The sequence below is a fragment of the Strongylocentrotus purpuratus genome, unplaced genomic scaffold (genome assembly GCF_000002235.5).
Source record: "Strongylocentrotus purpuratus isolate Spur 01 unplaced genomic scaffold, Spur_5.0 spur5_contig_844, whole genome shotgun sequence".
NCBI lineage: Eukaryota > Metazoa > Echinodermata > Echinoidea > Camarodonta > Strongylocentrotidae > Strongylocentrotus > Strongylocentrotus purpuratus.
The window spans coordinates 2,684,402-2,711,239 of NW_022145551.1; the positions used below are offsets into that span (position 1 = coordinate 2,684,402).

The following is a 26,838-nucleotide window of genomic DNA, read 5'->3' on the forward strand; positions in this document are numbered from 1 at the left end:
TCTATATAGCAAACAATGCCTAATCGGTGACCATTGGTCCCCCGTGGTCCCCTTTTTCTTATGTTAATTGAGAGCAGATTTGATGAGATAACCAGCTGTCAGTGACCATACACGGAGGTCTAATCCCTCCTGACCAAACTAGTGCAGAGGGGCTTTAAACAGGTTGCTTTGCTCTCCAAAATCGAGGCCTAGAATATTTATCTTTCGAAATTCAAAATCTGGGGGGTGTTTCACAAAGATTCTAAGTCGAACTTAACTCTAAGTTGGACTTAAATATTATGGAGAGCCATTTGTAGCCTTGTAATGAAATATATTAAAAAGCGAAAATTCAAGTATTTTAGACTTTTCATAAATTCCACATCAAGAACATGAAATCTCCCATGGTAATAGAAAATATGAATGATTTGAATCAATATTTTATGCCTTTTAAAATAACTTTTAGAAAATATTTTCAAGGATGCTAACGGCTTTCCATAATTTTTAAGTTCAACTTAGAGATAAGTTCAACTTAGGATCTTTGTGAAACACCCCCCTGGTCTCTCTTGATGCACCCCTTTCCACACAAACCTTCACTCGATCGCTTTGTTCCCTCGCATCTCACATACCTCGAAAGTCCAGTACTCACGGCCTCCACTCAGCCCTCAAGACTGCAGGTCCTCCTCCTTAAGTGTTAGACCCACACTATGCCACTGTAAAAAGATTAACTTGACTACAATGCTCCCCAGGGAGCGGAGAATATACATACATTGTGTGCGGGTAAGCCTGAATCCCATGGCCGGGGTAATACTATTTCTGTAAAGCGCTTAGAAACATCTTTGTATTGATGAATTGGGCGCTATATAAAGCGTCTTTCCTAATCATTTTGAAAGTCTTGCTAGTACTTTAGACTTCTTCTTTTTGCCAGCCCATTTTATAAACATTTCTTGTCCACTCTTTTGAACTTTCTGCTTGCCATTTGGTATTTTTGCAAATATTTGATTGCTTTCTATTTTTATCAAGTCTCGTCCTTCTTTGTAGAGTCAACTCATCCATCATTTTCACTTCACATTACAGTCGATGGTCTTCTGACCTTTCTCCGATTCCATCATCTTCCTCTTATCAAATTCCCCCAATTATATGTGAAGTTCTGGACGCCGGCGGAAGAAGAAAACAAAATACTCCTAAAAATCCTCTCATTAATGAAATTCTTATACGACAGTTCACCCCTACCCTGAAGCCCCGTTTAGACGTGATGCAGTGGCCGCCTGAAAGAAGAAGAAGAAGACGATGATGATGATGATGATGATGATGAAGATAGAAGAAGAAGAAGGAGAAGAAGAAGAAGAGAAGAAGAAGAAGAAGAAGAAGAAGAAGAAGAAGAAGAAGAAGAAGAAGAAGAAGAAGAAGAAGAAGAAGAAGAAGGAGAAGAAGGAGAAGAAGAAGAAGGAGGAGAAGAAGAAGAAGAAGAAGAAGAAGAAGAAGAAAGGAGAAGAAGAAAAAGAAGGAGAAGGAGAAAAAGAAAAAGAAGAAGAAAAAGAAGAAGAAGAAGAAAGGGGAAGATGGAGAAGAAGGGAAAGAAGGATAAGAAAAACAAAAATAAGAAGATGAAGAAGAAAGAGTAGAAGAAGAAGAAGAAGAAGAAGAAGAAGAAGAAGAAGAAGAAGGAAAACAAAACAGGGACTTGTGTACTCTTCGACGCCACACGAGAGTCAATCGTCGACAAAAAGAAAACAGCACAATCAAACTTTGCGTTGCGTCACTGGCGAATGGAATAAACTTCCCCCCTGTGCTCTATTAGCGCACTTAATGACGCAATATAATGACGCCTCGTGTGCACTAGGCTTTCCACAAATTTGTTGACACCCATGTCATTTCCGTCATTTTACATGTAGGTACTGGGACCCATTTCACAAAGCCTTTTTTCAATGACAAATGACAAAATCAGTGACAAATCTGCTGATAACCAATCAGAAGCAAGGATTTCAGTAGCTTATAACAAAATCTGTCATTTGTCACTGATGACAACTTTTGTGAAACACCCCCAGGTATATAGGTGGTTTACCAAACCGCGTCTGAACGGAGCTTTCAAAAGTACAATCTTGACCTCAATGTAGCGTAGCAGAGGATTCTCCTCGAGTTACTTCCTCCTCCAAGTGAGACTGCATCCTCAATCTCACGCTTATTATCGTCATGGCAACGGGATACCAGGGGGATGAGCAAGCCGCTAAAGCCTCTCTCCCAGGAGGGGGTCGCGTGGTTAAGAGGATGGTGTGGAGGAGGGGTTCGGATACTCAAAACGGCAACCTTTTCTCGTTGTTTGAACTGTATGACGTAGTTATGACGTATTAGAAGGCAGACAAGGAAATTGCTAGAGAAAAGGGCACATCACCGCAAAGAGATGCATTGCATCTAACTCTCCAGACAGTTATTTGTCAAAAAGTTTATTTTACCAGGAAATTTCTACGTTCTTCAATATGTAGGGTATTTCAGGAAAGCAAGTCCTCCCAATTAATTTTTTTTTAAAGTTTACTATATTTTACTTTTATTTCTCTCTCCCTCTCTCTCTCTCTCTCTGTCTTTCCCTCCCCACCTCCCCCTCTTTTTCTCCCCGGGTCTTTTTCTCTCTGTTGTCTTCTCTATCAATTCCTTTATATCAACTCCCTTAACTTCTCACGCACATACATACATCCACTCAGTTAAAAAATGTATAACCAACGTTTGAAAGGGCGAGTTTTCACGAGTAAAGAGTTGAAATATACCACTCTAAAATGATGTTCCCCCACATCACTTATTTCTGGTTAACAGTCTCTCTCTCTCTCTCTCTCTCTCTCTCTCTCTTTCTATCTTTCTTATTATCTCAAATACACACATACACTTTCTTCCGTTCTTAGACATTTCTTTCCCTTATTTTATTTATTCTCTCTCTCTCTCCCTCTCTCTCTCTCTCTCTCTCTCTCTCTCCCTCTCTCTTTCTCTCTTTCTATCTTTCTTATTATCTCAAATACACACATACACTTTCTTCCGTTTTTAGACATTTCTTTCCCTTATTTTATTTATTCTCTCATTCTCTCCCTCTCTCTCTCTCTCTCCCTCTCTCTCTCTCTCTCTCTCTCCCTTCTTCCATCTCATGACAGGAGTTCATTGAGTAAACTTCAAACATAATACTAATAGAATCAAGGTGTTATACATGCATAGAATATATTCAATAAAGTTCATATCTCATAAAATTCATAATCTCTTTTGCATAATATGATACACTTTGTACATGCAATCTTCAATTAATTGAATAAAAACTTAACTACGGAGAGAAAGATGGAGAGATTTCAACCAGATTTCAAAGAATCAACGTATGTCTGTTGCCATTGGAATGATAGATGCATCAGTTCACATTTCTGCAGAGGCAATTTACATTCATCTAAATTGGAACAAGAGTGAGAATGATGGCACTAGAAGATGTTTAAACAAAAAATAGAAGCTGCACTATAAACAAAAATGTAAAGAGCATTGTTTTTTAAAAGATTAGAATCAATAAATTAACCAATACAAGGACAACCACTGTAGGTCAAGTAGATGTGTTAACTCTTTATATGCCGCACAAATAATCTCTGTATGCCACATTGTATTTATCTTGGGATAAATATTCCAAAGGTTTCAACATTATTTAACTCTTTCCAAAGCTATATTAAAGCCCCACTGTACTACTTATAGCTACTTGCGCCCTCTACATAACAAACAATGCCTAATCGGTGCATGTTGATCCCCTTTTTCTTATGTTAATTGAGAGCTGATTTGATGAGATAACCACCTGTCAGTAACATTGCAGGGAGGTCTAATCCCCCCTGGCCAAACTAGTACAGATATGCTTTAAATATGATTAGAACCATGACATTACCAAATACAAGGACAACCACTAAAGGTACAGTAGATGTGTAACCCTATATATGCCACACATATAATCTCTCTTTGCCATGATGTGTTTATTTGGGGATAGATATGCCAAAGGCTCAAGATTATTAAACTCTTTCCAATGCAATATTTATATAATATTGGATGGCTTGAGTGTGATACAAGAATATAGTGTGATACAAGAATATATTGTCATACCCAGAGCAATATGTGTCCATTTCACTTTTGTTGTTGATGCTTATTACATATTTAGATTAAACGCAATTTTCATTTCTTTTGTTTTGTAAAGTGCTTAGAAATTGTATTTGTATACCAGCGCTATATCAATCTTAGATATTATAATTATTATTATATTCTTGTATCACACAAAAACAAAGCTATATAATATTATTATTATTATCTATATCAGGCTGACTAGCGTAATTTCAAAAAATATCGATATCGATAGTTGAAGTTCCCGGATGACTGAGCAATATGAAAACAATATTGATCAGTCATCCGGTTAATGCACTAAAAATAATAAATACACTATTTAATTGTACCACTTGGAAGCCTTATATAAGTAATAATAATCTATACTGGTGTTAAGAGGGTTGTCTTGGAGCTAATTAAGACCTGAAATGGGTAATTTTGAAAAGCCATTGTGTTGCACAAAGCACATTTGGTCAGCTGGTGCCTATTGTTTTGTGCAAGATTACACAAGTGGCAAACGAGGAACCGTGTAGACAGGCAACGAAAGCAGACAGAGTGTTAATTCAATATCGCTAACAAGGAAATGCATCATAATTGGTCTGTTTTACCATACACATATGAGGCATGTTGGTCAACAGGAAATAGGAAATACAGAGTGGAACTTGTATACTGTCGTTGTTACATTTCCTCTTCAATAAACAAACAAACAAAAACACATCACTTCTTGTCTGTTTTCCTGATTCACTTGATGCCTTAACAATGTAAAATAACAAATCATAGTTTTCATTTAGGGCTACAGTTAACGACTGAATTATTCGTACCCTTACCAAGACTGAGTTTGGATATCTTTTTAATAATAATAATAATATTCCGCTTTTATATAAAGCCCAGTATATTGATACAACGATGTGTCTAAGCGCTATACAGATATATTATTACCCCAGTCATCGGACTCAGGCTTACCTGCACACAGTGTATGCACATTCTCCACTCCCTTTAAGTACATGTATGAGAAAAATTTATTTTTCTTGATTCATGTTTCTTGAGAATGTGACATTATTTTTAAAGCTTACATCTAAAAGTATTTTTACAATGGCACTAATGCAACCATTCCACCTTTCATTCTTGAGTTAAGAAAGACACATAACTTTACAAATGGTATTAATAATTCTGTTGTTAACAATAATGTTAATAGTATGTACATTTGGCAAGTTTCATAATATTTGAGATAAGAAAGTGCAATATTAGTCTGTTCCTTTTTCAATATAAACAGCAACTGATACTGTGACCTAACAAAACAAACAAAATTGACATTCAGAACACTTTGTTTTGATATGGAATCAACTTAGGGGGCTGCAATCTACAAGCCCAGCTTTTCAGCAGTCCCCTCCATGACCAACCTGTTTTATAAGCCTGTTGTGCACTGTGGACCAATTACAAATATATTTTTAACTTTCATTGTTTTACTATGTACAACGCAATCTCATGTACTTTATTTATTTTGTTGGAAATGGAAATAAAATGAAATTTGAAACAGAACATGAAAATACAAACCAACAACAACAATGTGTTTGAAATAAACTCTCTGAAAATTTCACGACATGAAGGAATACAAAATCATCAATACTTACATGATGTCAATTATTGCTAACCCAGTTATACCAAAAAAAAAATATTATTAGGTTGCCATTCGAGCTAATCATGGAGAGGGGGGGGGGGGGGGGGGGGCTTACCATTACTTTATACATATCATTTCATGATGAATTATCCCTGTAACAATAATTGAAAGAACAGAACAAACAATTTGTTTCATTTCATTCAACACAGTACCACAGCATCCGATAAGAGGATGTTTATCAAATAAGGATGTTGTAGACAGACTAACTTTCATTTGTATTATTTTTGTTTGATTATATCAAGAACAAAAAAATGTCAGTTTCCTGTCATTGTAAAACATTCAATCCGGTTTGTTTTTGAAATTCTTTACCACTACAAAAAGAGAGAGGACAAACATACAATAACACATACATAATACTGCACTTCATGGAGAGCCAGGAGGGCGTTAACTCTGAGTTAAAGGATATGAATTAATGACCTTCTGGATTTTAGGACATGACTCATTTCATGCAACTAGTAGCATCTATTTTATAAATGTAATGCTTCCTGGGAGAAATTTCAATTATTTTAACATATTTGTGGCTTACACCCAGTAAATAAGATTGATTGATCTGTATTGAAAAACAAGTCAGAAAAACTCTTGGAACCAGCGGGAATCGGGAGAGCTTGGGTATTTGTTTCTAGTTCATCGTGACTGTGCCATGGACCAGTGATGGCCTGGTGGTAGAGTCGCTGCCCGGCAAGCAGTAGATGCAGGTTCAAGTCCCGCTGGTTCCAAGATTTTGTATGACCTGTTTTTCAATACAGATCGATCTTATTGACTTGGTGTAAGCCACCAATATGTTTAAATAGTAGCATCTAGTAGCATAACCAATACATATCGTTTGGTTGTTCTGAAATACGCAGGAAAGGGATGGTATTTATTGTAAGATAATCACAGCAGTCCCTTGAGATGGTGATAGGTCAGAAGACAGAATATGATGACCACGCGCATTACAAAAGACTCCAGCAGTTGTAGAATATCATTTTGGTGGTCATCAGTAGGTGGTCAAATCATACAAAGCTAATGTGGTTAGATTAGCAAGTGTGCGCATGTAAAAATGACGCCTGGCTGGAATGCTCCCCAGGGAGTGGAGAATGTGCATACATTGTGTGCGGGTAAGCCTGAATCCAATGACCGGGGTAATAATATACTTATCTGTAAAGCGCTTTGTGAGGGCCTCCGGTCCTGAAAAGCGCTATATAAGAACGAGCTATTATTATTATTATACATCAAGACCCCGCTTTTGACCATCATTAAAAATGAACTGAAACCAATGCACCAAAGGTCATTATCATGTCATCTTTTGTTGGACTTTACTATGGCAGGCCATTCATGCCACTGGTTGCTCTCACCATTGGTCTCTCAATAATGATTTTTAGATTTTTAAAAATTCCTTTATAATTGAATTATCAAGAAATTTAAATTCTGTAGATTTGTGACCATGATTTGTACGTCCCTTGAGAGACCAATGCCAGTAAACGGTGAGAGCAAATCGTAGCGTGAACATCCTGCCATAGTTAAGTCCAACTTAAAGTCGATCTTAGTCTTTGTGATACGGGTCCCAGGTCTTTCTTCATTCCTCTCTCTCCATCATGCTTTCTCTTTCCTGCTTTCTCCTTTTATTTCTTTAACCAAGTGTTCTTTGGCACCAAGGTGTTAAATGGGTACCAGTAGAAAATTATTTGAATGCTGTGAGCAAAGTCGTAGCCAAGCTAGCGCTGGGGTGATATTGCAGCATCTGATCTTGAGCACTCTGCGTCACGGATATGCGCCCATGGAATATGCCCACACATCACCAAAACAGATGAACTTTGATGAAAGAATATCCAATGTTACTTTCTTTTGTTATCTTCCTCTCTGTCTCCATTCATCCTTCTTCCCATCAATATCTACCCCTTTGTCTCTCCATCTCTCCCTCTGTCTCCATCCAGCCCATCTCCCCATCAACATCTATCCCTCTGTCTTTCCATCTCTCCCTCTGTCTCTCCATCTATCTCCCTCAGTCTAATCACTGAAATCATCGTCAGAACTGTTGTCTTGGCTACTGAAGTCATCTGAGTCGGATTCTTGATTGACAGGCGGGGCAGGAGCATTGGGTGTGCTGAAAACAAGTGGTTATGACATATGAAAAGTTAAAGCCCCTGAATTGTGTTGGGAGCCCCAAATTCGCCAACTAGATGGAATTTTGACTGCGCGCAGTCGAAAATGATGCCTCCGCCATAGAGCAATTTAAACAAGTTTGGAGTTTAAATCTCCAGTGGTTCTTGAGATATCATGATAACAATCTCAATGTATGGAATTTCATAAGTTGACCTCTGTGACCCTTGACCTTTGACCTACGTGCTCCAAAATCTAATCAGATTGTCTTCCTATGGTGATACACACTATCATTAAGTTTGAAGTTTAAATCTCCAGTGGTTGTTGAGATATTATGATATGGTGATACATACTATCATTAAGTTTGAAGTGAAAATTCTCCAGTGGTTCTTGAGATATCGCGATAACGATCTCAATGTATGGAATTTCATAAGTTGACCTCTGTGACCCTTGACATTTGACCTACGTGCTCCAAAATCTAATCAGATTGTCTTCCTATGGTGATACACACTATCATTAAGTTTGAAGTTTAAATCTCCAGTGGTTCTTGAGATATTATGATAACAATCTCAATGTATGGAATTTCATAAGTTGACCTCTGTGACCCTTGACCTTTGACCTACGTGCTCCAAAATCTAATCAGATCGTCTTCCTATGGTGATACATACTATCCTTAAGTTTGAAGTTTTTACATCTCCAGTGGTTCTTGAGATATCATGATAACAATCTCAACGTATGGAATTTCATAAGTTGACCTCTATGACCCTTGACCTTTGACCTACGTGCTCCAAAATGTAATCAGATTGTTTTCCTATAGTGATACACACTATCACTAAGTTTGAAGTTTAAATCTCCAGGGGTTCTTGAGATATCATGATAACAATCTCAATGTATGGAATTTCATAAGTTGACCTCTGTGACCCTTGACCTTTGACATACGTGCTCCAAAATCTAATCAGATCGTCTTCCTATGGTGATACATACTATCCTTAAGTTTGAAGTTTAAATCTCAAATGGTTCTTGAGATATCGCGCTAACAAACTCAATACAAGGAATTTCATAAGTTGACCTCTGTGACCTGTGACCTTTGACCTACGTACTCCAAAATCTAATCAGATCGTCTTCCTATGGTGGTAAATACTATTCCCGAGTCTTAAGTTTAAATCTTAAATGGTTCTTGAGATATTGTGATAACGGTCAAACGGGACGGACGTACGGATGGACAACCCGAAAACATGATGCCTCCGGCACCACCTTCGGTGGCGGAGGCATAAAAATGTAATGGCTAAATTTCACTTAAATTGTATCATAATGTGAAAGAAGATGTCATTTAAGATACACTTCTGTAAATAAATGTGTTTGAAAACAAATAGTGATAACAGAATACATAATTTACGGTTTTCTGTTTTCTGTTGTACGCAGAAAACCTAAAGCTTGTATTCTTTCATGAATATTGGACTTTAACATTTATTCTGAAAATCCTTGCAGAAGTGTGTCTTGAATACAACCCTCTTTCACATTATGATACAATTTAAGGGAAAATGTTGGCATCAAATTGATGGGGCTCCGTTGAGATCAGAGTAGGCATTTGCCCTAGGAAATGCAATAACAAAGCATGCTTTTGCTTTTGATTTTCTTCTAAAAAAAATTCACATCTTCTTTTGTGAACTGATGTTACTCTTCTCTATCGAGATTTGCTTAAATGCGACTGTCCTTAATAATAAGACTATGTTTGAAGAGATAGAGTGACCCTTATCTCCTAATAAAATATTTAAGATAAACATGTAGTAGTACCTTGTGATCTGCAGTCCAGTGACGTATCCATTAGACCATGACACCTCTACCATGTTTATATGTTTCTAACAAAATGGTTATAAAGTCATCAAACTGAATGAAATAGATGAAGGAAAATGCATCTATAGTTGCTCCATTTGGAAAGGACAACCATCCAATAAACCTGTCTATAGCAACCGCCCAAGGGAAACAAAAAATGTGGTCTTTGTAGACAGGTGGTCACTAAAGCAGGTTTGACTGTACTAACAAAGTGATAGCTTGATACAAATTTCCCCGTGTCCACACACAACACTTCCTGTGATTAGGGGTGATTAGTTATACCGTTTCGCGATAGTTATACAATGAAATTGTGTGTGTGGATGCTTACTAACGATATGTGGTACAACAAAACGTTGTATAACGAAACGCGGGTTTGGGCATCGTTTCGAACTAGAACTCAATAAAGAATCACGCCTAATCACAGAATGTATTGTGTGTGGACGTAACTAATATAATTGGTCGAACTAGAACGGTCTAACTGGGCGGGGCTTAACGCGACCACGCGCGAAAGGAGACCTGATCTCACATTTCCGCTTTTGTTTCATGACCGCAGTAGCAAACTGCCCACTCATACAACATTTCGCTGTAGAGTTTCGGGATTTCTTTCTGGTGTGTGTGGACGCCCTGGAATTTATATGTGATTCTTCATACGACATTTCTTTACAGAGTTTCGGCATAAGAATTGTTGTGTGTGGACACACTCTTTGACTACTTACTCGAGATAAGCAGGATCCAAGCAGTCCAGGAGTACCCTCTGCTTCAGGGCGTCTACAGGCACACCCTAAAGGAGAAATAGAAGAAAGAATTTCATGTGAGCATGAAAAGTAACGTTTAAAAATTTGAGTTCTGGTTAAAAAAAAAAAAAAAAAAAGAATTCTCACAGAATCAAACAAAACTTACACTGAATGTTCAAGATTACAAATAAATGTCATTTGCCAAACAATTTTGGTAGAAAATGTATACTGGCTGAGTGACTGAGTAATGAAATAAGGAAATCAAGGTAAGTAGGCTCGACACCATAGTCCCATATACATCTTTCTGTGTACAGTGCTTTTTACCAAAACTGGGCCAAATTTATTATAATTTTGATGACTCCAGAACCATGCAGTACACACCAATACTTACATGCTACATGATCAACTTTTTCTGATCCATTCCACACCTTTTCTTTCACAATGCAATCGCATTACCAGAACTCAACTTTGTCTTAAATATTACATGAATCATTGTCTTTGCTTTACTTTATCTATCCTAATAAAAAATACTCTCTTCTTTAACTCATGTACATGTACATTAGCTGTATGAATCGTATCATTATTAGTTTAAGTAGTTTAAGCCTACATTGCACCCTACATGATTTAAAAGATTAATTTTGTGTGCGCTGTCTACTACTTTTGGACCAAGAAAGCCTGTCTTTCATCTTTAGAATTCAAATTGGCTCATGAATTAAGAAGACTTAAACATGAAATCATAGAATCAACAGTGAACCAAGTTTTCAAATGGTGTATGAGGTCTTAGGTATGATACAAGTATGAAACTATAGGGTTAAAGCCAATGAAGCCATTATTTTGTGCAAAGAATAATTTGACGGAGTGAGATCTCTAATCGCATTTACGATGTTGGACAGTAGAAGGCGCCCTTCCTCCCACACTGCCCAGGTCAGCACATGCGCAGATACGATACTGGGGAAGACAATATGTCAAGGTTTCCTCCAGCTTCCATAGAGAATGTCCAGCAGTGTCAACTAATTCCTGATTTTACTAAATTTTTGATCAGGTTTCATGAACTCCCTCATTTATTTCATGAAATCTATGAAGGCACGATCCTAATATGTTACTGATAGTTCATTGGTTCCCAAACTATAATTTATATTGGACTTTCCAATTCTCGACCAATGGGAAGTGCCTTTGCCAAATATTAGAACCCCTGGCTGGTTCTGCCCTCGATGGCCAAATACCGGAGTTGTGGTAGCGAGAATTAAAGGCCGTCTGTACTAGTTTGGCTAGGAGGGATTAGACCTCCCTGCAAGGTCACTGACAGGTGGCTATCTCATCAACTCAGCTCTCAATTAATATAAGAAAAAGAGGATCATGGGGGACCAATGGTCACTGATTAGGCATTTTTTTTCTATATAGAGGGTGCAACTAGCTACAAGTAGTACAGTGGGGCTTTAAAAGCACTCTGCTAAAAAAATTAGTTCTACCAAAAGGTCACTTACCATGTTGATCATCTTGAAGTATTTAATATATCTTGGATCTTGAGATACGGTCATGACAGCAGGCGCTGGTTCTGGTGTGGCCTCAATCGCTGGTATACCCTAAAAATACAAAGAAAATCAAATGATGTTGGTATTGTTGACTCATACTCTGAAGCTGTTTCTTATTTCTAAATAGTAATAGCAAGAAAGTGGAAGTCTTATGCAGCAGTCTACTTCAGAAGTTTTTTAGTTTTCAGGATTGAGCTTTACAATTTCACGCCAATTTCAAGCAGAGTTATAACCATTATATTTATACTCTTGTCAGATTCCCCCAAAAAACACACATGCACATGAAGCACGACCACTCAATATGAACCTACTATCTATACTTTTAGTCCCTTCAATTTCCACTGGAATCTGCATACTCTTTTTTTCCCCAAAAAATAAATGCAGATGAGATGAAGAAAACACATTTTATTACTTCATGATGAAGAAGTCTTATGCCTCAGTCACACCTTTACGTATTTGGCTTGCGTATTGCTGCGTATTTATGGCAAGGGCTAACTTTTCAGAGATATACAGGTAACATACATTTATAATACATTTATATTCTTTCAAGAACACAATTCTACAAGGTTAAAACACTTATCAACAATATTCTGTTGGATACCTCTTCCAATATATTTAATAATAATAAAAATAAACCATTCTTATATAGCGCATATCACAAAAATAAATTAGAGTCCCTACGCGCTCAGAAAAAAGAAAAGAAGAGATAATACCAGACATGACGGAAGAGAAGAGAAAGGATAACTGCTTTGTCATAACATTGTACTATTTTAACAAACACAAAAATGTGTCTATAAGAGACTCTTGAAATTTTATAATTCATCAACCTGCTCAAGATGATTGATTTGATACTAAAGTCAAAGTTCACTTACCGATCCATCTGCAGGTTCCGATGATGGGAGGGCGGGGAGGTTAGATGGCTCAGGAGCAGCTGGTGGCGGGGTAGTCTCCACTGTGACATTCTCTAAGCCAGGGATGGAGGCAAGCTGCGTACAAAAAATAAAATAAGGAGGCGTGATGGCTCAGTGGTAGAGCAGTGGTCTTGTAACCGGGAGGTCTTGGGTTCAAAACCAAGTCAATACGCTTATGCTCATTTGGTATTAAAGGTACGAATCCTCATTACCAAGTCACTTGGAGAAAACTCAAAGCCGTCAGTATCCTGGTTATTAACTTACAAGCATAAACATCCTTTCTAAGCAGTCATGTTACAGATAAAACAATCATCATCATCATCATCATCATCATCAATAAAAAGAAACAAGTAAAAGATTGCACAACGCATGGCATGGATGTGTGACAACTACCACCAACTAACCAACCAACTAATCAGCCAGCACAAAGAACAGTAAGAAGAGATACAAGGCCCAACAAATTCATACCTTTAACAGGTTTTGTCATTATTTAAGTATGCAAAAAATGTATTAGTCCCAATTTATGTTTCTTGAGAAGCAAGATCTGGATAGAATGTAATGATTTCAAAATCACATCGTACTGTGAATCAGAGCCATGACAATCATTACCTTTGCTTCCAATATGTTGACTGTGGTTTCCAGCCTCTGGATACGAGTCGTAATATCTGATAATTTCTGAGAAAATTTAGGAGATAGAAGAACATAAATTAAATGTATTTTCAATATGTGTGCTAGAATCATTTCAATCACCACAAATTCTTCTGACATGATTTCCTGATACTTACAATGTATAAGTACTCTTATTGGCCCAAATTCACAAAGGAGGTTTAACTTAACCCATGGTTCAAACCCTCATTTACATGGTTTAAAATTAGTGCAAAATAAGGGCGACGCAGTCAAGAGGTCCAATATTAGACATGCCAAAGGCAAGGTACGCTTATTTTGTGCTTATGTTTAAACCATGGGTTATGTAAATGAGGGTTTAAAGTTTACCTCCTTTGTGAATTTGGGCCATCATGTTTCAAGTGATAATTGCAGGTAAATTATATCATTTTTTTAAAAATCTTTTAGTTCACTTGCAGTACATAATGATTTTTAAAAGCTAATCTAATGTGTGTTGCAAAGGCCTATCAAAAAAGGACAGAAATTCATCACTGTCAAAATTTTGATGAATGATTTTTATCCAAATTTCAAGAGCATTAATTATGTGCATAATAACAATGAAAACGCTCACAAATTATTTGTCACCTTTCCCCAGAAATTAACTTTTTTCTTAAGCCGGACCAGACCAGGATTTTGCATCACGAGATACACACCGAGACCAAATACATGCAGGACCTTAAGCCCCTTTCAGACCTGGCCATGCGTAGAGTTGCGTAGTGTTGCGTACCGACTATGCCAAGCGAACGCTGCCCTACGCTGGCCTACTTAACTATACGCTAAGGGACACAAAGGGGAACGTGAGATGGAAGCAAAAATTTAAACATGTTTACTTTTGTTGGCGTTCTTTCGGCGTAGACACTAGACGCAGAAAGTATGATTTTGTACGCAAGTCTACACCACACTACGCAACTCTACGAAGATCCGGTCCGACTGAGGCATTAGAGGCTTGTTGTTCTTACCGTTTCACAGACGCAAGAGAACTTGTTGAGGAACCTGGTGGTGTGAATGATGAAGTGATTAAGGAAGGCTAGCATTCGCTTGGAGTGTATAGCACCAACCTGACAGAAAGAGACAAAGAAACATAAAGGGTAACGTTTATCAGTCTTCTTATGGATACTTCTGAATGAATTTTTTTAACCCTTCCACAGGGATCCTTTTTTTTTATAATGTCGTTCATATAGACTCTATGTAAACAAGAATTGATGTATGCATGAAGAATTTCAAAATGATATTCTTGGCCATCCAAAATATGATAAGAACAAACATTTATACATACGTGTAGATATCAGTTACAAATTGAAGTTCACTTTTTTAAATATCACAGATTTACTTGGCAAAATGATTTTAGAAGAAATAAACAATCAGAAACACTTTGCAAAAAGGAACCACTTTTTCTTAAATTTCTTTTCCTTCAAGTTTGTTTTACAAATATACTTTTCCATGTTATAATAACACTTTATCGCTGAATAAAAAAAGGATTGACACGAATAATAATAATAATAATAGATCACATTTATAACGTGCCTAATACATTGTTTCTAGGCGCAGTGGTGCTGTTGTCCCAGCAGCCATTAAGTGAAGAAATATCCTTACACAAAATAAAGCCGGGATGACAGCACCACAAGTACACAATATCATTCAGTACACAATTACAGTATGTTATGCTATGTTACGTTACAAAATAAAAATTAAAGTTTGTTACAAACAAATGAATAAATCAGCTTAATCTAACTTAAATTCTGCTCAAGATGACTTATTTCATAACAAATAAAAGTACAACATCATTTATTTATTTGACATGTTTAGAGAAGACAAAATTCATGGTATGTTTTTGAACAGATGAGTTTTTAACATTACTTTGAAAGTGGATGTAGAAGGAGCATTTTGAATGTAGGACGGGAGGCTATTCCACAACTGGGGGGCAGCTACAGAAAGCGCTCTTTCCCCGTATCTTGTTTTCACACGAGAGTCAGGAATTAATTGAAGGTGAGAGGAAGTAGAAGCACGCAACCTGGAGGAGGGGGGTTTGGATTTTACAAGACTGGAAAGGTACGTGGGGCCTTATAGGTACGAATGGGAGGGCGTGTCTGAGTAAAGGACCAAATTATTATTACAACACATAACAGTCCAACCCAAGAAGTCGTGGGTGATTCTCTCAAGTACCCAACTCTACCATAACTCATTTTCCCCTCGGAAAGTAACTACGTGGAATGCACTTCCTATTTTTTGATAAATAAGTTACAAATGTTACCCTGTTATTTGTTTTTTATTAAAAATAATTTTTACCTTCTTACTTAGCTATGGTTTCTCTCATTGAAAAGTAAAGGTTTTGGTGTTGAAATAAAATGTATTTCCAACTATAGTTTGGTGCATGATACATGTACAAGTTCGCCTGGTATGCACATTTTCAAGAAAATGGCTGCGCCCATGTCATGCTTAAAAATTAAAGGCATTATGATTACACTTACATACAGCATGCCAAGAATATCTTCATTTATTTATCTGCTGTTCATCTCATTTTCCAGAAAACCTGAACTTATTATTTGGGGTGAGGTTTCCTTTAAAGGCCCACTGCACTACTGGTAGCTACTTGCGCCCTCTATATAACAAACAATGCCTAATCGGTGACCATTGGTCCCCCATGATCCTCTTTTTCTTATGTTAAGTGAGAGCTGAGTTGATGAGATAACCACCTGTCCAGTGACCTTGCATAGCGGTCTAATCCCTCCTATAAACTACGGCAGATAAGCTTTAAGTTTGGACATCCCATATAAGCCATTCGAGGACACCCCCCCCCCCCCCCCCCCCCCCCCCCCCCCCCCCCCCCTCTTCTCTCTCTCTCTCTCTCTCTCTCGTCTTTTTTTTTTTTTTCTTCTTCTCGTTCGCAATCTTACATTAATTTTTACATACTAAACTGATTCTGAATGACCTTCTTGATCATTTCTTATACAGCATTGATTTCCCCGTAATCTTTCTGTAATTTAACTTTTTAGTCTACAAATGGCAATACGTACATGGAATGAATCTACCGTACATGCTCACTAACAGGTGGGACCGAAGAGAATTTTGTGACGCCCCTCACGCCAATCACTGCACTAAAAATGGAATAAAAATACATGTTTTCACCTTGGTCAAATCAACTCCTGGTCCTACAAGGGGTAATCCATCGGCATCCATTTTGATTCAGTCGTAGGCCTCGATGAAGTATGAAATTAAAATATCTGGTAGATTACTTTCCTGCTTTTTCTGTGCTTGGTGTTTCGCTTAATCTTTCGGTCACAAGATTTAGAAATTAGTCTTTAAATGTAGACCTTCATAAAAAAAATGATCCCGTATTCTGATGGATAATTTATTATCTCTAAAAAAAATCAAAAATCCTGAATAGACTTTAGATCATTGTAATGAATTATTCCAATGTTTTTCATTGGAAAAAAAAACTACGACTTTTCACAGATAGGGCCTACTGATTTTTCCGTAGAGATCATCAGTGGCTGGTACCACTGATCTCTACGGAAAAATCACTCAGACGTAGTTCATTGCTAAAGAATCCTAGACAACTCGACCAAGGTGACCAAGTCGAGTTGGCCAGCCTGGGTGGGAATAAAGAGTGCCTAGCTCTTTTTACATAGGAAAAGTGCCCCTTTAACTATGTAATAAGTGCCCCTATTAATTTTTTTAAGTGCCCCTTCCCCTTTCCACCTCCAATAAGTGCCCCTTTTATTTTGACACGTATCCCTTTCGCTTTTCCTTCGACAAATTCCCATTTTTCCTTTGCAATAAGTGTCCATTTTCCATTCTCATAAGTGCCCTTTTTAATCTTTAGCAAATGCCCCTTATCAGGTACGAGAAGCGCCCATTTTCACTTTTGAAAAGCGCCCCCTTCACCTCTGATAATTGCCCTATTTAAATCTGAGAGGTGCCCTTTTTCCTTTGGAAGCAGTGCCCCTTCCCCTTTTAATAACAATTTTTTTTTTAAACTCGGATAAGCGCACCTTATATTTTCACATGTGCCCCCTTTCCTTTCAAATAAGTTCCCATTTTTTAATGAAAAGTGCCCCCATCAAAAAGAGCCTCTTCCCCCTTCTCATAAATGTCCGTTTTTAACCTATGAAAATAGTTTTCATTCTCATAAGTGCCTCTTTTCATCTCTCGTAAATGACCTTATTCAATTCTGAGAGACTAATTATTCGTTTTAATTTGACAAGTGCCCCTTCCCCCTCCTGAAGTGCTCTTTTCATCTCTAATAAATGCCCCTTTTATTTTGACAAGTCCCCCTTTTCCTTCCTAATAAATGCTCCTTTTCCGTCTTAAGTGCCCCTTCCGCTTCTTATAATTTTCATCTCTGATAAGTGTCCCGTTTATTTTAACATGTGCCTCTTTTTCTGTTAAATAAGTACCTCTTTCCCCTTCTCACAAATGCCCCCTTCCAATTCTGTTAAATAAGTACCTCTTTCCCCTTCTCACAAATGGCCCCTTCCAATTCTGATAAATGCCCCTATTAAAATCTGATCTGTGCCCCTTTTCTTTCAACACTAAGCACATTTCTAATAGTGCCTTTTTTTTGCATTATCATTAGTGCCTCTTTTCATGTTATAAGTGCCCATGTTTACCTCTGATAATTACCCTTTTAACAATGACACGTGCCCCTTTTATTTCAGGTTCGAAACTGAGTCAAGTCTTTCGGATGGTGACGTTTAAAGGTCGGTCCCCAGACGTAAATAATCTCTGATTGATACACGTCTGTAAAAACCATAGAGATATATAACTACTAACACTAACCAGGGCATGTGAGTTAAAGTCTCACCTCCCTGCACTAACTACTAACTACTAACCCAATACACATGCTAGAAACTGGCGACCATTAAGAAAGGAGGCTAGCCACCAATAATGGGGGCTATAGTTTCTTCAAATAGTACATTCGAAAAGGAAATAGAAAATTGTGCACGGCTCGGGGGATGTTAACGACAACAGGAGTAAGAGACTTAAATTTGAATATCTTTAAAGGTATCGAATGCCATTGGAACGAAAAAATAACCTTTATAGTTGTACAGCTTTTTGTCTGAGCCTTACTGTTTCTTTCTAGATCCCAACTAGATCCCAATTAAATTTTTCAGACAAAGATTGATGTTATTGCTTCTCTTTTGAAACATTTTTTTACATCGTGGAATTTACATGAGAAGCGCAATTTGGTTTATGTTTACATTGTTAACTATTTGAATGGTAATCCCTATCGCACTTTAAAATACTCAAGGGGTTACAATATAGTACATTACTGTCTTGTTTAGGATTCTGTAAACTTTTGTGAATTCGGGAAAAAAAACCAGTAGGGTGTATTTTGGCTTCAGTTTAGGGGGGGGGGGTGTGAAAAACATGTGGTCACGTTCATGTATGCTAACAAAATTTATACACAGGCGCGGATCCAGGATTTTTTTTGGATTTTTTTTTTGCCCCCGAAAATTTGAAAATCGCGGGGGGGGGGGGGGGGGGGGGGGGGGGGGAGGGGGGCTGAAGAGGACACTTTTTTTTTTTGTCTCAAAATTTGGAAAATTGACATTTTGCTCCGTTGGGGGGGGGGGGGGTAAGGTCACCTTTCTTAGGTCAGCCATGGGGGTGATTTTTTTTTGATTTTTTTGATTTTTTTTTTAAAAAATAATTAAAAAAAAAAAAAAAAAAAAAAAAACCAAAGGGGGGGGGGGGGGGTTAGGGATTTTTTAGGGGGTTTACACACATAAAAATACCAAAGAGGGGGGTTTAACCCCCAAAACACCCCCCCCCCCCTGCGTACGCGCCTGGTTATATTATTATATTTCATTAAACACTCTATGAGCTAAAAAGTTGATATCCAATAAAGCTATGATTTCATTTTCAAATTTGAAAAATTGTTGAAACTAAGGTATGTAGTATTTTGTTTAGTTCAATCTAAATTTATTTATTTATCAATATCAATAGTCTTAATGCTAAAAATCACGAACATCTATTCGCTTGCTAAACTAAACTACGTATAAGTACGTGTTCCTATTTAATGGGTGTATTATAATTTCAACTTGAAATTGAAATTAGACGTTTTCAACGTTTGAAATGTACCAGCTTATGCGGTATTTTCTCTTCTATAATATTCCACGTTTTATTTTCGCATTGGATACTCTATATTATAGTAAAGGCATTGATTCAATTTTTCTTCTCTTTATCACACATTTTACACATTCATTTTCCATTTTCTTTCTAGAAGATACCATAACGTGAATTCTAATGTTTTCCGGGCTACCAATCGACACCGATTGAAACATGTACACGTCGTACATGAATAGGCTATGTTGTTTCGATACGTCTATAGATCTAGGTCTAATTGACATTTATAACTAGACTTTGTACATTAACGATAGGACTTAGTTTATACATGTACCAGCAATATTAACAGCACTAGATCTAGCCGGAGCCAGTAGTTGTCGGCGTTGATCTCCGAATTACTTTTTAGCTTAAAGATAAATTGAAGGTGAGTTCTGGTAATGCATAGAGGTCTAGGCTATGCGATTGCATGGTGAAAGAAAAGGTGTGGAATGGATCAGAAACAGTTGATCATGATTTAGCATGTCAGTATTGGTGTGCACTGCAAGGTTCTGGAGTTATCAAAATCATAATAAATTTGGCCGAGTCTTGGTAAAGTAACAAGCACTGTACACACAGAGCTATATATGGGACAACACAAATGGTGTCGGGGCTAGTAGACTACTACCTTGAGTGTCTTTCTATGCTCATTACTCAGCCAGTAGGTCCATACATTTTCTTCCAAAATTGTTTGGCACATGTCATTTATTTGTAATATTGAACACTCATTGTAAGTTTCGTTTGATTCTGTGAGAATTGTTATTTTTGTTTTTTTTACCAGAACTGGAGTTTATCTTTAAGGAAAGGATGAAGACATGGCACAAGAAGAGGAAACTAGAGACCTCGACCTTCCGGTAGAAAAGTTAGATAGGGAGGATGGTGAGGGTGAGGAGGATGCATCTGATGAGAGCTATAGCGACTCCGAGGCCGCGTATGACTCTGATGGTCAAGACATCGGAGATGGATTACTAATCTATGATTGCCCACCTTCCCAAGACACAGAACATATGTGGCAGTGGCATTTTCCACAAGAGTTCATACCAGATGGTTGTGTTGATTATGATGATCATTACTCCGGGAGCGGAAAGTGGATGTTGTTCTACCCAGTGTCTGAGATCGATGAAAAATGGGAGATGGCAAATGATTTGTTTGATACCGGTGAGCTGAGGGGTGTGGAGGGAATGAAAGTCTCAACCGCTAAGGTCAATCCAAAAAGTTCTGATAATGCCACGGCAGTGCTTATCATGTATTGTGGACCGTGGACTGATGAACTGCTCATGAGAAAAATTGGGAGAAATCTGGCTCTAAAAACAAAATATGAGAGTAAGACTGGTTGTATGATGTACAAAACAGACGACCAAACCAGAGGGGGGACAAGGGCAACAGGTCAAGCTGTAAACCATGTTTACCAGATGCAGGTGCCGAGGCCTGTCGAAGGAACTGCTAGCTCAGCAATGCCGGAACTTCTTCCGTCCAAAGACACAAGAGACTTTTGGCAGTGGCACTTTCCCGCGTGTTCACCGTCTGGTTGCGCTGAGGAATATGACTTCTCAAAGAGTGGGCGATGGATGATGTTCTATTCATTGGCAGAGATCGACGAGAAATGGCAGGTTATGAAAGGCTTGTTGGATTCCAATGAACTGGATGGAGTTCGAGGATTAAAAGTCTCTACAGCCTCCTCCCTACCAGTTAACCGAAGGGGAAACAGGTCTGCAGTTATTATGGTCTACTGTGGGCCATGGGATGACGAGGATCTTGTGTTGAGAGTAGGAACGAATCTAGTCCAGAAGACCTCGTATACAAACGAATCTGGCACTCTTCGCTACAAGACAGATATAGTTGGAAATGGAAGGACAAGTTCGGGACAGTTTATTCCTAGATACAAACAGGTGTTACCGGTTTCCAGGCCAAGTATGGGGGCCAACTATAGCCAATCAGTAGTGGCAGAACTCCCACCATCTAAAGACATGAGAAGCTATTGGCAGTGGCATCCCAAGTACCAAGATCGCAGGTTTACAAACTATGACTCATCTTTGAAGGGAAAATGGATGCTGTTTTATCCTTCGTCAGATATCGATGGCATGTGGCAGCTGATTAAGGATCTGTTCGACGCTGGGGAACTGCACGGAGTCAGTGGTGCAAAGGTCTCTACAGCAAAGAGCTGTGGTGGACATCCTGGAAAAAACAGCGGAGTTATTATGGTGTATTGTGGACCGTGTGATGACGCAGAGCTCATGTTGAAAATCGGGGAAAACATTGCGTTGAAAACAACATATGAAGACAGATCTGGTATCATGCGTTACAAGGTAGATACTCCAAGAGATGGGAGAAGATTAACAGACCATAGTAGCCCTAGCTACTGGGTACAAGTACCAAAGCCTCAGGCGATGTGGACAAGCACCTGGGACACAGCAGAACACCCGCCTTCCAGAGACACAGCAGAACACCCGCCTTCCAGAAACATGGCAGAACACCTGCCTTCGAGAGACACAGCAGAATGCCGGCCTTCCAGAAACACATTGGAATGCCCGCCTTCAAAAGACAAGATTAACTACTGGCAGTGGCATCGTAAACCTGTCGATGGTATTGAATATGATCCCTCAACGAGCGGGAAATGGATGCTCTTCTATCCAACCTCAGAAATTGATGATCGGTGGCATCTTGTGAAGAGTCTGTTCGACGCTGGAGAACTGCACGGAATTGGAGAATTAAATGTTTCTACAGCAAAGGGCAATGCTGGACATCGTGACAGCGGGGTCATCAACGTGTATTGTGGACCGTATGACGACGGAGAGCTTATGATGAGAATAGGAAAAAATCTTGCAAGGAAGATGCAGTACAAAAACAGGAAAGGAGTCATGTTGTACAAGACAGAGGGACAACAGATGAAGCAGGGTAGAGCGATGGGACAGGAATGGGACCATCTTTACGAAATAAGTTTGCCATGGAGGTACTAATGACATGGAAGCTACATGTAGTTCACATACCGATTAAAATTATGTTCATACTCTACGAAGGGCCTCTTCAGCTTTTGTGCTGTTCTTCAAAATTATAATCATTAGTGCCAGTAGCGAACATTGGCGAGATTTAAAGACAAAGTGTGATTAAATGTTGATACCTAAAAGAAATCCACCAAATTTTCACCACGCTGCCTTCCTTTTACATCAATCTGGATATTAACACAATTGGTCTTGACTTCGTACTTGGTATTGCTTTCATTCCGATAATTCATCTACGTTTCATGATTGAAATTTAAAACTTACTGGTTTATATCAGGTGTAGAGCCCATATTAGGTTACAATGCTATACACTTGAGCCCATCTTATAATAATAATAATAATAATACATAAGATTTGTATGGCGCCAAATCCACTTGACAATCAACTGCTCAAGGCGCAGCTTTAATAAATATATACAAAAGTGCAATAGGGAATGTACAGATATGAAAGGTATTGGTACTCAATAAGAAGTTAAATTAAACATATGCTTGAGCAAAGTTAGCCTACTGAGCCGCAAAATGCTGCAGGAATATTTAACAAAATGTAATACAGGCAGATCTGATTATGTACTGGATTGAGGATGTAACCATCAATGCTGTCAGTGTTAATACTTTAATTAATCCTTTAAACTTAGAATTTACAATACTCCCCCCCCCCCCTATTCTAAAAAAAGAAAAAGAAGAAATGATAAAATGAAAAGAAATATTTTGTTTAACTCTTTCAACATTGCCTTCAAAGTACATGTATGTTTATTTACAGCTCATTTAAAAAGAATTGATGAAATTGACTGCTGTCTTTCGAAAGAAAAAAAGGAAACAAGCAAGAAACTTTTAATCTGTATTTATACATAGGCCTATGCCTAAAAGTATTCAAAGCACAGTTTTAATGGCTTTCATAGTGTGCTGGTGTATTTGAATATGGATTGTTCACTTGGCCTTAACATATATTCCAAGGCCATACATTTGCTTCTCATAGTGATTTTCCCCTATACAAGGTATTATGAGTAAGTCTGTTTTTGCTTCTACTATGAATCCGGAGGCCTATTTTACTATTACTTTAGGATTGTGAGGAAAATTATAAAATCTTCCAAAATGTTCTCAGAATAAATATAGGCCCGTTTGCTACCTGTATGCTTTCTTTTCCTAATTTGAATAATTTTCATTGTAAAGCTGCTATTCAGGTAAATTTGCTTTAACATTTTTCAGCAATACATTTTTTTTAAAGAGGCAATTAGTCCTCGTCATTCAAAACATATGTAAATATATGTAAATATATGTAGATATATATATATGCCACATGTAATTCAATTCAAAATTTAAAATCGTATACATGTATCGATATATTTTTCACTTTTCACTAACTGTATTTTTCTCTAGACACATGAGAGGACAGATCTAGCATTTGTATTATAGTATGCAAGCGTACACCACTCTAAATATTAGTCGGCCTCCTGCTTATCAAACGTGGCATGCAGCCCACCAAACTTGAGAACAAAGTCCGATATATATTGGCATGAAGCTTATGTTGAATATGTACATAGGTGCAACAGAAGGTGTTGTATTTACCGTAAGTAAATAATCATAAGCATATTGGCAATTATGTAGGCAATATCAAAACTCTAAAACGTTAGTGAGATTCGTTATAATTATGTGGTATGTGCAATGTATTTGTAATATGATTGTACCTTGTAACATAGCCAATGAAAACAGAATTAATATTTACTACCACGGATCAATAAAGAGGAAATGAAATGAAATGTGCATAAGCACAGTGCATTTATACCTTTTGCAGGCAGCAACACATTTTGCAACACTCTACACTCTATACGTGTATTTTACTTTCTTTCTTGAATTACTTGATGGTACTTGATCCACACAACTGCTCCAGGAGTGTCATTTTTGACAGACATGGCGCATGATAAATGTTCACTATTATTAATACTATCATTCATCACAAATATGACAGGTATCTCTTGCCTGTGAAATGTTAAGGTTAGCAGTGCCCTAGTATTCGAATGATGCAAAGAAAACTTTTAACTTTCTAGACTTTATACTGTCATACACTACCGAGAGACTGACTCACTTCTTTCTTTCTTTTTCTTCATCATACGCAGAAAACCTAAATTGTGTATTCTTTCATCAATATTCGTTTTCGGACACATTTATTCTGAAAATCCTTGCAGAAGTCAATGTTAAATGACATCCTCTTTCGCTTCATTATAAAATTGAAGTGAATGTTTACTATCAATTATTTGGGGCTCCCAACACTTTAGAGAAGCTTTAAAAAGATAGCAGGTCCAATATCCCCATAATTAGTAAGGCTTCAATTTGAACATAATATTGTAAACCAGAGTTACCAGACTATCGTATCTGAAGAGTATTTGCAGAATCTTATCTCCTAGAATTGACTCCCATTCTCGTTGTTGCCGTCTTGCTTAAATGTTTCATTATCGATCACAGTTTTGTCATTGAGATTGCTTTGATTGTAGCAGCCCACATTCTGAAAATATGAAATTTGTGGTGATTTGTACACATGGAGAATAATGAAGTTAGGATCATATGGAGTTGCCAATTTGTATTTTTGTAGCATTTAAATGATTCACTGAACTGTAAATCGAATCGAGTGTGATAACATCATTCTTACTTTAAATTTAAAGGACAGATCGAGGTGATTTTCAAGTTAATCCGAATAAAAAAGGAAAAAGAGGAAAAAGTTACAAATAGAACAGTAAGAATTTGTAAAATAGGACATGGATAAAGAAAGTTGTGGAATTTTTAAAGTTCTGCAAAATTTCCAAAAGCATTGATATGTATCGCACGGGTTGCATGCAAATTAGTGAGTTGATCTCATCGCCTCACAACTTCACTTTTGCTCTATTAGTTAGAACGAATTTGTAAGGAGACTGGCGTTGTTTCAATAAAATCTTTTTTTAATGAAGCATGTGATGTAGGCATTTAGGAATAAGTAGGATTTTTTAAATGTGTATTTATTTTTCAGTGAATGCTTACGGAAAGGTGCTCTTATCCAAAAGAGAAAAGTGGTTGATTACCTAATAGATGGTTATACGATTCCACTCTAGCGGCATACATGTAAATCGAGTGTGATAAGTTGCCTTGATGAGTTGTCCCTTTAGCTCATAAGAAATCTCGTTCCGTTCAAGACCCCCTGTTACTACATTTAAGTATGTTTTGAGATTTTTCATTTCACCGGAATTAATTTTCCCCTTTAAAGTGCTGTTAAACATTTTGAGGATGAACAAACCCACAACAAAAATCTAATGTGTATAGGTTATTAACATTAGCCACCATGGATATATTTTTCAGAAATAACGTTTCTTTGTGAATCAGAAAGCGTTCTATGTAATGGTTTTATAATTATATGAAGTACAGTGTGTATTTATAACATGTCATATTTCCAACAAAAAAATTCTATAAAATCTCATTTATTTACATGCGTTTATATTTGTAATATCTGTATAGCCAATATTCTTACTTGATGTAGCATAGTGCAGCTCAGTTTTTCTTTAGTTCTAACAGTTTTTACATATTATATAAAATTTATCTTGCACAATATGTCGTTTGTTTCTTGAAATTGAAATTCAGCTTTTGGCTGAAAAGGACTTAAGTTTGCAATAATAACGAGCCATTTTGTATGGAATTTATTGGACGAAATCAATAAAGAATGATCATATTCAGACAGTTTGATGCATTCCGTTAATTATCTCTACTTTTAACAAATACCATATTGCTCCGGTTGTCTCATTTCGCTCGCTGGAACACTGCCAGCACAAACGTAGCTCGTTCGACGTAACTACCAAACTAGCCAATCAGCTGTCTTTGACGTCATATTGTATGCGGTGGCAAATATATTTTCTGAAATTATTGAAAAATCGACTATTTCTAATCGCAAACTTGCAAACAATTTTCATCGCTTGCTTTGCTCGCTCACAAATTAATTTTCAGACCATCACACCCAACTGCAAAGTATGATGCTCAAGCAATATCTTATATGATCAATAAAGAGATACAAATATTGAAATCATCCCTGATAATGTAATCAAAATGTAGGGGTATATACCAATGTCTAAAAATGTGTATATTTTCGCTTTGAGATTTCCCTTTGTAGGTGCCTTTTTTTTTTCTTCCAGAAAGTGCCCTTTTTTGTTGGTGCCTCCCTACTTTGGAAGTCCTCCGCCGCCTCTAACCTAACCCTATCCCTAATCGTAAC

General features: G+C 37.4%; 2 protein-coding genes across 3 annotated transcripts; one reads left to right on the plus strand and one right to left on the minus strand.

Moving 5' to 3' along the window:
* Positions 1 to 7,378: 7,378 nt before the first annotated feature.
* On the minus strand, positions 7,379 to 16,900 carry LOC590305 (WASH complex subunit 3). Of its 2 annotated transcripts, none has more exons than XM_030991029.1 (7): positions 16,522 to 16,900; positions 14,467 to 14,565; positions 13,454 to 13,519; positions 12,806 to 12,919; positions 11,886 to 11,984; positions 10,384 to 10,448; positions 7,379 to 7,838 (listed from the first exon to the last, which is right to left on the minus strand). In XM_030991029.1, the coding sequence occupies exons 2-7, from the start codon at positions 14,539 to 14,541 to the stop codon at positions 7,742 to 7,744; spliced, it is 516 nt and encodes a 171-aa protein (XP_030846889.1). In that variant the 5' UTR covers positions 14,542 to 14,565; positions 16,522 to 16,900; the 3' UTR covers positions 7,379 to 7,741. The 2 variants fall into 2 exon arrangements, with proteins under 2 accessions (XP_030846889.1, XP_030846885.1); XM_030991025.1 differs by having other exon boundaries at positions 16,634 to 16,895.
* A 2,929-nt stretch (positions 16,901 to 19,829) lies between these two features.
* LOC105441971 lies at positions 19,830 to 23,158 on the plus strand. Its single transcript, XM_030991036.1, has 2 exons — positions 19,830 to 20,000; positions 20,394 to 23,158. Exon 2 carries the CDS (start codon positions 20,428 to 20,430, stop codon positions 22,567 to 22,569), a length of 2,142 nt encoding a protein of 713 aa, XP_030846896.1. The 5' UTR covers positions 19,830 to 20,000; positions 20,394 to 20,427; the 3' UTR covers positions 22,570 to 23,158.
* Positions 23,159 to 26,838: the final 3,680 nt, after the last annotated feature.